This window comes from Vigna angularis, chromosome 6 (assembly GCF_016808095.1).
Source record: "Vigna angularis cultivar LongXiaoDou No.4 chromosome 6, ASM1680809v1, whole genome shotgun sequence".
In the NCBI taxonomy this organism is placed as follows: domain Eukaryota; kingdom Viridiplantae; phylum Streptophyta; class Magnoliopsida; order Fabales; family Fabaceae; genus Vigna; species Vigna angularis.
In genome coordinates, this window is record NC_068975.1 from 31,262,969 (window position 1) to 31,273,579 (window position 10,611).

Genomic DNA, 10,611 nt, shown 5'->3' on the forward strand with positions numbered 1-10,611 from the left:
TTAGAAGTATTATTGTAAAAAGAATTGATTATATATATATATATATATATATATATATATATGTATGTATATAGTTAGTTAGTTAGTTAGTTATATGTGTTAATTTAAATTAAGTTATTGATGTTGTATTTTTTTTTTTGAGATTTTGAAGTTGATTTTGGATCTTATGTTATTTAATAAAATTTTTGTTTTAAACTTAATTGAATTAGAATATGCGTAGTTTGAATAATGTATAGAGGAAAACTTACTTTGGATTGAAAAACATTGTTTTGATTGAAATAGACAACCATATGTTACTTAAACTATGGATGATAGCTTGTATGAGAAATATATGTTGCTTAAACTATGAATGATAGTTTGTATGAGAAAAATGTTGTCTAAATATTATTATTTTTCTACAGTTTCGATCATTCATGTGAATTATGTTCCAATAGTCACCTCTATTTGTGAAAGGTTTTCTCTTTTCTTGGTTTATTAAAATTAAAAGAGCGGTATAATTGTTTTAAATTGTTATATATAGAGTTTGGTGAAACATAAATAGTGATACTTTATGAAAAATAAAAATAAAATATTGTGTAAGAGATATATCATGAATTATGAGGATTGAGTATATATTTACTAAAATTGGGAGATTTATTAATAATCATATGTATATAATTGAATGTGAATTATTTATGTGAATTGACTATTAACAATGTGGTAAAAACTATGTATCTTACTATAGTGTAAACATTGAGTCACTTTTAAGTATAATGAGATTTCAAACTCCACTAGTAGTCCTAATTACATAGATAAAATGTTGTATCACATGAAGATTTTTAGTAGCTATTATATTATCTAAATCTAAGTTGTTAGTAGGCATTAAAAAGAAAGATGACTATAAATTGACAAACCAATATATAAGATCAAGTGCTAATCTTTTTTTATTGAATTAATTAGATAAACTAGATTAATATTGTTGATTAAATGTTTGAAATAATTAATTTCAGTTAACTTATTTTTTACTACACACAAAACCTTCTTTATATTTTAAATATAATATATTTAATGGATTATATAAATATCACGGACATTAAACTTGTATGCTTTATTTTAGAGATAAAAATACATTTAATCCTCAGATGTTTATACAATTAAAATTAACATAATGAGAATATCAATACTTATGATAATATAATTTGATTGATGAAATATTTTAATAACTTATCTAATTAAAATTTATTTTAATAAAAAGGTATTAAACCACTGAAGACTTTTATAATATATTCTTTAATACCATATTATTGCTATAATGAATATTATAAGAAACTTATATTCGATTCTGTAAAATTTTATTGGGTGAACAACAGCCGTGACTAGTATTAGTAGGTTGAAAGTACTGCACTTTTAGGTGATGATATCATGAATTTACTTTCATTTTTATTGAAAATAAAAGGCATATATTTTACTTTATCCTTTTTTTTTATCATGCACAATAATACAAGAAAATAAAATTCAACATATTTCGTACTAGAAAGATTAAAAGTAAAAATGTCCAAACTCTACCCGCAATTCTAAAATTCTTACCATATGCATTTATTTCTCTCGGTAACAGTAGAATGAAATTCCTGTCTTCAGACAACCACTATATTTGGAAACCCTATTTTTAGCCAAGAGTCTACTATCTATTCTAGCCTTTTCTTTATATTTTTCCGTGACCTTCGATGTGCATGTTTTGACAACTCGTACCTTCGAAAATAGGTTTTTTATATATACATTATATTATAAAGCATGTCTAATAAAAAAACAAATGTATGTGCAAACATCCTATACAACATATAAATCATAAAGAAAATGACTTCCATTGGTAGCTCATGTTCTTACTATTGTTATTTGGACCTGGACAATCCAACTCGACTCCAGTAGTTCCAGTCAGCACTGAGGACAAACACATTCACAATTTGTCCCACAATTGCCACTAACCCACAAGAGCATTAGAAGAAATGCTTCATTTGCTGTACTCCTCATTGTAAGTCAACAAAACGTTTAGGAGAAATGCATCCAATTGCAAAGTGAATGAAACCATTCACTATCCACCAATACTGACCATTAAAAAACTTACACAATTGCAAACGTACATGACAGCATAACATTTTCTATTTTAATCATAAGGATTTCTGAATTTCTTTAAAAGCTCTGGTATTTCATATCCAAGCATGTCATCCACGGCTTGAATCATTTTGGGCTTTAGTTTCTCAAATTTGTCGATGCTATAACCACTCAAAACTTCTCTGAAGTTTTCAACACTGGGAAAATCACCAGCAGGTAGATGAAACTCTCTTTGGACCTGTTTTTCAAAAACATTGAACTGTAAGTACCTGAAAATTAAGCACCCAAAGTACGAGGAAGTGATGGATGAAGGACCTTTGCAAATTCTTCCTCGAGATTGTCAGTAAGTCTCTGTTGAGCCTTGGCTTTGCCCATTATTGCAGGCATCTCCTTCTTAAGGTGGCTAATTATATGCGCATGAATTTTAGCAGATCTAGCACGTTTCACAAATTCGTTGATCTGCACCATTTTAAACAGAAATAAATATATTAGAGTTGACATGAGGTAGAGGCATACATATAATGAAACTCAATCTTCAACTTAGACAAATAATATGAAAGTAAGAAACATACCCGGCGATCGCATGCCTTCTTTGGAATATCTATCAAATCTGCAAGCAGATCATTTTGTTCCTTCTCAAACAGATCCTGCACTAATGGACTTACGGAGTCTTCATCCATAGGCTTATCGTTAAATGAGCTGTTAAGTCAAGTAAGGGAGTACACATTTGAAAGAACGGTTAAATACTTTCACACGAAAAACGGTGGAACGTGCGACATTTTTGAAAGATAACAGACCTACCCAATGTATACACGTGAAACTTCGGGAGTATTTAGAACTTTCCCCAATGACCACATCAATGCTCCATACACTCTCATAAGCTACAACATTGCGATTAGGCATGTAAGTACACAAAAAGTTACATAATAAATATAATAAATATAATAAACCAGGTAACATTGTTGATATTATTGTCTTACTTGTTGAGTATCAACTTGATCTGCCTTATTCAAAACCACTCGTATCTTGTCATCATGACCACGTAAAGATGTGATTACGCGTTTGAACTCATCGCTGATGTCTAGTTTATGAGGATCAAACAGAAGAAGAATGAGATCACATTTTGCAGCAAACCAAGACACGACACCAGTGAAATCATAGCTTCGTTGAGTCCTCTGTTTCTCTCCAGACAACACTCCAGGAGTGTCCACAAGTGTTATTTCATCTAACAGCTGAAAGAAAAAATTCCTTATGTAAGCACAAGAAATGACAAAGTCATTGGACTTTGAAATATAAATGTTGTAATTCGAGGAAATACCTATAAAATCTTCTTAACAAGGGAAAATATCTATAAAATATTCTTAGTTAGAGAAAATATCTATAAAATCTTCTTAGTTAGAGAAAATAGGAGTATGATCTTCTAGGTTATTTTTTAATTCATTGTTTTCTTATTTTCCTTTTTTAAAAGATTAGATTGTTATAAATAGAGAAATAAGGAAAATGTAATTGTCATGATTGAAAATAATAAAATTATTATTTTTTTCAAGTATAAATAAGACTCACAGGATGTGGCATTTGAGAACATTGGAACTTTGATAAAAAAGAACCTCCAAATGTTGTCAAGCCGCTGAAAGGCATGTCAGCATCAACAGCTATGGTATTCCCAGGAATACTCCTCTCATCAGGTCCAGACTATAAATAAATAAAGTTTCAAAACAAACACCACGAGCATTATCAGAACACAACAGAATTTATGGAAACAAAATTTGGCAACAGCAAAGTTGTGATTTCTATTTCTTTTCATATATTTTTCTTTTTTGCCTTTATTGACTTCCAGAGGCAATAAAATAGAAGAACATAAAGGAAACTTCTCTTACCATGACAACAACAAATCTATCAGTGGTAGGCTCTGGTCCAACATGTGCTCCTGTAAGAGTTAGGATCAAGAATCAATAAGTCATCAATTTTATAAGCCAGCACCTAGATTGACCGAAACTTAACCTACCTGGATAGTCACATCTTAACAAATGTTTTATAAATGTAGTTTTTCCTGTTGAATATTGACCCAGGAGCATGACCATGGGTTTAGCATCAAAATCAGTGTTGGTCTGAAAGGGAAAAATCAAGATATTCTAAGTTATAGCCATATTTATGTGGTATACGACATCCTAAGTGGAGAAAGTACAATGCGCCCACAAATAAATGCTACTGAATAGTTTGTCCTTACCAACAATGGAGACACAAAATCATTATATCGGTAGGTAACTTCCAAGGGCTTTAACCTCTCGATATATAATCTCTTCAAGCCATCAATGATTGATGTAACTGAATTGAGAGGTAACTAACAAAACAAACTATTATAATTAGAAAATATTTAGCAGCAAATAACATAAAGAAAGAGTACATGCAGTAACTTGAGAAGAAATAATCACAAAGACACATTCTACATTATCATTTAATCACTCCAACGGAACATTTGTACCATAAGACTGAACGAAGATTATAGTCGCAGCCCTTATTTGAGTAGATCTATTTAAAACCCATTCAAGTAAAATATCTCTATTGACTCTCTATCACAGAAGGATCAGATAAAAGGAAATGGTTATTTCATCTTCAAAATAATGAATAACCAGTACTAACGACTAATTGAAGAAAATGGAATTCATTGCAAAGAAGCATGTAAAATAGATATTCAGATGTCATGAAACCCTGGACAAACCTCAAGATCTGAAAGTAAATAACAGAACTCACTTTCTTTGAAGATTTTGAACCAAACCACCGATTAGTTGGAAACCCTTGTGGCTGAGCAATCCCTACATAATACAGGTTAAACAATCCAATCAAATATAAATCAAAGAATAAAACCATATAACTAGCTAAAAAGAGTTACATATCTAACCATTTAGTTCATGTGGGGTAGTAATTATTAAACTCTTTTGCTGGGAAAAAATCAATAAGAAAAAGGAATCAATAGAGTTAATTAAAACGATCTACAAATAAATAAAGCATAAGATGAGACGAAAAAGACAACTTACTGCTACTAAAGCATCGAGTCCTTCCAATGTAGGAGGTTTAATATTTTCCTTATCAACTGTAATCAATAAAAACAGAGAGATGAACTTACATGTATGATGTATTTGCTCATCTTAATTTCTGAAGATTATGAAAATACGCACTCACCTTGAGTTTTGAGAATATCTGAGTTAAGTTCTTGCCCTGCTTGCGCCAGCGAAACCAACTGTTTTATTACAAAGAAGAATTTTGAATTCAAAAGCCAGAAACCAGAACGACAACAAATGAAACGAAACGACAGTTAAAAGGTATAACCTGCATTGCAGTAACGAACTCCGGAAAACCCAAAAACCCCTGTCGTTTGACATCAGCGAGAGCCCAGAGCTGTTTGAGTTGCGAGCGTGACAAGTTGGAGAGAGCGAAGAACTTAGTGGCCTCGTTTCCAGAGATTCGTCCATCTCCGTCTGCCACATTCCAATGCCGGACACCAAATCAAAAAAAATCTTTTCAATCTGAAACTGTGGAGTGAGAAAGAGTGTTGAACTAACCTGAATCAGCCAAATTGAACCATTCCTGATACTCTTTGGGACCCGACCCGGTCTTCATCTTTGGAAATCGATCGACAAAATCCTCTCGATTCAATTCGGCGTTGGAATTCAAAAGCCAGAACGGGCTCTTATCAGTTTCAAATATCGGTTCGGGAGCCTGATTTTGAATTTAAGGATGAATTTTGAAGCTGTGATCACTTTCGGTGTGATTTAATTTTGATTAGGAGCGGGACCCATGAGATGGATATAGTTTAATGTGAGACTGTTCGATTGCTTATCCACGGGATGATTGTGTGGACAGGTCTGCATTAGATACCCTTTGTCGTGGTTGCTGTTTCAAACTTTTGAATTTGGGCGCCATTGTGACCTGGCAGTTTCCGTCCACTTGTCGCTCATATTCCTTTCTTGTCACCATACTGTATCATTAATTAAATATTCATTTTCACTAATTTTTATTACTTCAATATTTTTAAATAACTATTTTCAAAATTATAAAAAATATTGATTTTATAATAATATTTAATAAATTTAATAATATTTTATTTTAGGTTTAAATTCTCCCTTGGTCCTCTAGTTTGTATAGAAATCTCAGTTCGGTCCTCGTTTTTTCATCTGTCTCAATTGGATCATATTTTTTGTAAAAATGAGCACATTGTACCATAACCGTTAAGTGGTATGAGACAGCGTTAAATTGATATGAGCTGGATTTTTTCATTTAGCGACGTGGCATTGTGCACTAAAATTGAATGCGTGTTGTGTTTTATCTAGGTAGCCTACGAAGCCCTAACATTTAAGGGTATCCCCTCTCATCCAAAGTATATTTTTATGTTGGGGAAGGAGAGGAGGAACGTCTTTCGTGTTTCGTCTTGGCGAAGCACACCTGCTGTCTTACGTGTTGGGCAAGCATTGTGGTGTTGAGGTGGTGGTAAGGATGTCTCGTTCATCTTCCTCTTGCAAATGTTTAGGTTCGACCATGCAACATAGAAGTGGCAGTGTGTGGAGTTATGATGCAAAACCAACATGCCTCTGTGGTCAGAATGCAGTGTTTCGTATTGCGAGAACCCCTAAAAACAAGGGGAAAAAATTCTGGGGTTGCCCTAACTTCAAGGTGAGTTTGATATAACCATAAATCTATGTCTATTTATTTGGGTTTTGATGAAGGAGTGTGTGTTGTTGTTGAACAGGGTGGGAGTGGAGAATTGGTTGGTTGCAACTTCTTCAAGTGGTGCATTGACGAAGGAAATGAAGGAAATGGGCTGAATGTAGAAGAAAGGACTAGTAGTGTAAGAAATGAAGAAGTGGGTGTGTGGAGCATGGAAGACAGTGTGTTGCAAACGGAAGAAACATATGGTGAAAAGATCAGACTGGGTTTTATAGAGAAAAGTTTAGTTAAGTTGGATAAGTGGTTGAAATTGTTAGTGGGGATGATCTTTGTCATATTTGTTTTGAATGTAATTGTATTAGCAATGTTGGTCAAAGTTGGTTGATGTTGTGTCATCTGTGATCAGACTTGAAACTTGGCTTATATGTAATGTGTGTTTTATTAATGAAGGTGAGTTATTACAATGATAATGTGTGTCATTTAATTTCATTTAATTATATTGTTACTTTAAGTGGAATAATCATAAAGCAAAATCATGACTGTAAATGAGAAACATCATAAAGCAATGACCAATAAAGTTGATGAGTGAGAACGAAATTGGGCAATAATCACTTTCTAATAACATTGTCTTACATCATAACAGAAGCTGTTCAAAATGATAACAACATTGTCTTACATATCCAAAATACATTATAACAATACATCATAACAGACTTTGTTCAAATTGATAGAGCAAATAAGTTCAGTACAGACTGTGTTCAAAATACATCATAACAATACATCATATAAATAAGTTCAGTACATTAGATCATTGGTGAGTAATAGGAACATCTGTTGCTGGAGGTTGGGTGACTTGTACAGATTGGGCAGTAGGAACCTCTACTGTTGGAGGTCTTTGTGGACAACCTTTTCTGTTGTGTCCAAGTTCTTTGCAGATGGCACATCTTTTCCTATGCCCACCCTTTCTTAATTCACTGTTATTCTTCTTCAACTCCCAATCCTCTAGTCTTCGTTTCTTCTTGGGTCTTCCTGGCATTGTCCTCTTCTTTGGTGGTAATATATCTGAATAGGGTGTAACATCCCACACATGTTGTCCATTGATAGGGTTAATTATTGTGTTGTAAGTCTCTTCATAAGTAGACTTCCTAAACCAGTGCCCAATGTATTCTTCTGCATTTATATTCAAAAATTTCATTGCAGTGATGGCATGAGTACACGGGATGCCAGTAATTGCCCATTTTCTACATGTGCAGTCCATGTTGTCAACATTCACAACAAATTGCTCACCAAATTCTGAAAGATGTTTCACTTCAAATAATTTTTCTCTTGACCACCTGTATGTAATACACAATTCAAAACACAATTAGATGGATCACTATAAATGGAAACAAAGTTAACATGAATGGAAAGACACATCATAAAAGTTACCTTGGTAACCAATATCTAGTTAACCAGGACTCCTTCTGAAATCTGTTAAAAACCTTGGGACAGATTGAACCTTGATATGATGTGATCTTTGTCCTGTTGGCAGCCCATCTCTTCATTATGTAAACCCTTATGTCTTCTAACATGCTAATAATAGGCTTAGACCTACTATCAACTAGCACACTATTAAAGCCCTCACACATGTTGTTCACAAGAGTGTCACATTGTGATCTAGAAGTGAATCTAGATCTTGACCAAAACCTGGGATAAGTGAATATAACTAGTCAAGTATGTGTCATGGCAAGCCAATATGTAAATAATTATAAGACTTAATGCACTGGAAGATGTAATACATACCTAGGTGGGATGGCAAGCAAATATTTAAATGCGTCTAAATTGATGTCTTTAATATTCCTCATTTTAGCCTCCCATTGTTGTGGGTGTGTGGCTGTTGCTGCCCGTCACATGAGACGTTTAAAGTTTTTTCCAGGAAATTTTTTTCTGAAGTTTGAATATAAATGCCTAACACAAAATCTTTGTTCTACACCAGGTAGAAGATCTTGGATAGCTGGCAAAAGACCCTGACATATTCAAGATATTTTAATTAACATTTGTTTAATAAAAATATTCAGTTATATGTACAAGATATTGAAAATTGACTCACCTTTTGTTGGTCTGAAATAAATGTGCATCCTGCACATACAGCTGCCCCACCAAGGTCCTCAATAAGGTGCTCCAAGAACCAAGTCCAGGAGTCTTTGTTTTCTACCTCAACAATAGCATATGCTATGGGCAACATTTGGTCGTTTCCATCTCTTCCCACTGCTGTTAGTAACTCCCCTCCATACTTGCTTTTGAGAAAGCATCCATCCAAGCCAATAATAGGTCTACAACAAATGAAGCTATCCTTGCATGCCTTCAAGCATGCATAAAATCTTTGGAATATGACCTCACCATTACTGTTATCAACTTTAATTTGTATTGTTGTACCTGGATTTGTTTTCAGCAGCTCATGACCATAATCGTGAAGTCTTCTGTATTGATCTTTGAATGATCCTTCAACCTTATCTTTTGTCATTGCTCTTGCCCTAAAAGCCATATTTCTTGAAATTCCTACATTCCATTTCCTAGTAACTTTGTCCCTAATGTCCATGACCTTCATTGTAGGATTTTCTCTCACAGTTTTCTCCATCCTTTGACTCAACCACTTTGAAGTCATCAACTTTACATTGAAATCTCTACTACAGTTGTGAACATCAAACACTTTTCTCAGTTGCCATGCACTGACATCAGTCTTAAAGGAACAATACGCATACCATTTACAATTTCCTCTTCCACCCAAGCACTTGACAGAAATCCTTTTCTTGTCATTCTTAATAAATTTTAAACTTCTCCCATTACTTAGTGCATAAGTCCTTATGGCATCTGTGAATTCATTTTTCTCAGCAAAATAGGTTCCTACTTCCCATTTATAACCCACCAATGTTTTAGGCATACTAAAAGTGGGAAACCTTATCTTAGTGGACCCATCATTGTCCTCACTATCTGATCCACTAATCAACTCCTCTGATAGCCACTAATTTTCAGACAACCCACAGACATCATGAATAAATTCATTATCTGTTGACCGTTCACACTGAAGTAATGCACTGGAAGCTTGTTCTCCCACATTTCCTTTACAAGTCCCAATGTCACAATGCACGCTGACATCAATTAGACTTCCTTCACTGACATCTACATCTTCGTCCTCAGTCTCTGCCTCATGTACATCATCACCCTCACTGTCCTCTACATCATCATCCTCTCCTAAATCCTCTAGCTCAAAGTCATCTACATCATGTACCTCAGCTTCCTCTACATGATGGACCTCACCATCCTCAACCTCATGGACATCAACATCCTGACCATCACCCTCATGGGCATCACCCTCACCCTCAACCATTTTTGTACCAACATCACTATGCTCCTCACCATCAACCTCATACCCATCACCTTCACCCTCATGGGCATCACCCTGACCCTCAACCATTTTTGTTCCTACTGCAGTATGATCCTCACCATCACCCTCATACCCATCACCTTCACCCTCATGGGCATCACCCTCACCCTCCACCATTTCTGTTCGAACTTCAGTATGGGCATCCCCCTCACCCTCCACCATTTCTGTTCCAAGTTGACCATCACCAACAACCTCAACCTCCTTCACTTGTGTTGCAACATGACCTTCATCATCAACTTGACCACCAACCCAATCAATCATTTCTATTATTTCTGGTTCCATCATATTATGAACCACATACAGATGAACTTCATCATTTAACCTAGCAATGTTCAACATGTGCATGGCACCCCTATCATCAGTTAATAATTCTAACCTATCTGGGTCCACAGACTGACCTCCTAAACCGTACCATAATTCTTTGATGTCCATATGAC

General features: G+C 34.4%; 2 protein-coding genes across 2 annotated transcripts; both read right to left on the minus strand.

Moving 5' to 3' along the window:
* Window positions 1–1,725: 1,725 nt before the first annotated feature.
* Window positions 1,726–5,896, minus strand: LOC108342053 (EH domain-containing protein 2). Its single transcript, XM_017579755.2, has 15 exons — window positions 5,649–5,896; window positions 5,416–5,564; window positions 5,269–5,326; window positions 5,124–5,179; window positions 4,988–5,027; window positions 4,840–4,901; window positions 4,316–4,429; window positions 4,094–4,196; window positions 3,966–4,015; window positions 3,652–3,780; window positions 3,069–3,320; window positions 2,890–2,969; window positions 2,661–2,787; window positions 2,404–2,547; window positions 1,726–2,326 (listed from the first exon to the last, which is right to left on the minus strand). Exons 1-15 carry the CDS (start codon window positions 5,704–5,706, stop codon window positions 2,141–2,143), a joined length of 1,608 nt encoding a protein of 535 aa, XP_017435244.1. The 5' UTR covers window positions 5,707–5,896; the 3' UTR covers window positions 1,726–2,140.
* A 1,771-nt stretch (window positions 5,897–7,667) lies between these two features.
* Window positions 7,668–9,612, minus strand: LOC128197321 (uncharacterized). The gene is made up of 4 exons (XM_052878674.1): window positions 8,840–9,612; window positions 8,533–8,756; window positions 8,179–8,436; window positions 7,668–7,812 (listed from the first exon to the last, which is right to left on the minus strand). The coding sequence occupies exons 2-4, from the start codon at window positions 8,592–8,594 to the stop codon at window positions 7,728–7,730; spliced, it is 405 nt and encodes a 134-aa protein (XP_052734634.1). The 5' UTR covers window positions 8,595–8,756; window positions 8,840–9,612; the 3' UTR covers window positions 7,668–7,727.
* Window positions 9,613–10,611: the final 999 nt, after the last annotated feature.

Bases quoted from the DNA above. Each gene is read 5' to 3' on its own strand.
- LOC108342053 (XM_017579755.2), bottom strand. From the start codon at position 5,706: ATGAAGACCGGGTCGGGTCCCAAAGAGTATCAGGAATGGTTCAATTTG. The intron at 5,327-5,415 runs GTTATACCTTTT...GTAATAAAACAG, and splicing joins AGTTCGTTACTGCAATGCAG to TTGGTTTCGCTGGCGCAAGC. The intron at 5,180-5,268 runs GTGAGTGCGTAT...TATTGATTACAG, and splicing joins AGATATTCTCAAAACTCAAG to TTGATAAGGAAAATATTAAA.
- LOC128197321 (XM_052878674.1), bottom strand. From the start codon at position 8,594: ATGAGGAATATTAAAGACATCAATTTAGACGCATTTAAATATTTGCTT. The intron at 8,437-8,532 runs GTATGTATTACA...CACTTATCCCAG, and splicing joins TTGCTTGCCATCCCACCTAG to GTTTTGGTCAAGATCTAGAT. The intron at 7,813-8,178 runs GTAACTTTTATG...CACCCTATTCAG, and splicing joins ACTAGATATTGGTTACCAAG to ATATATTACCACCAAAGAAG.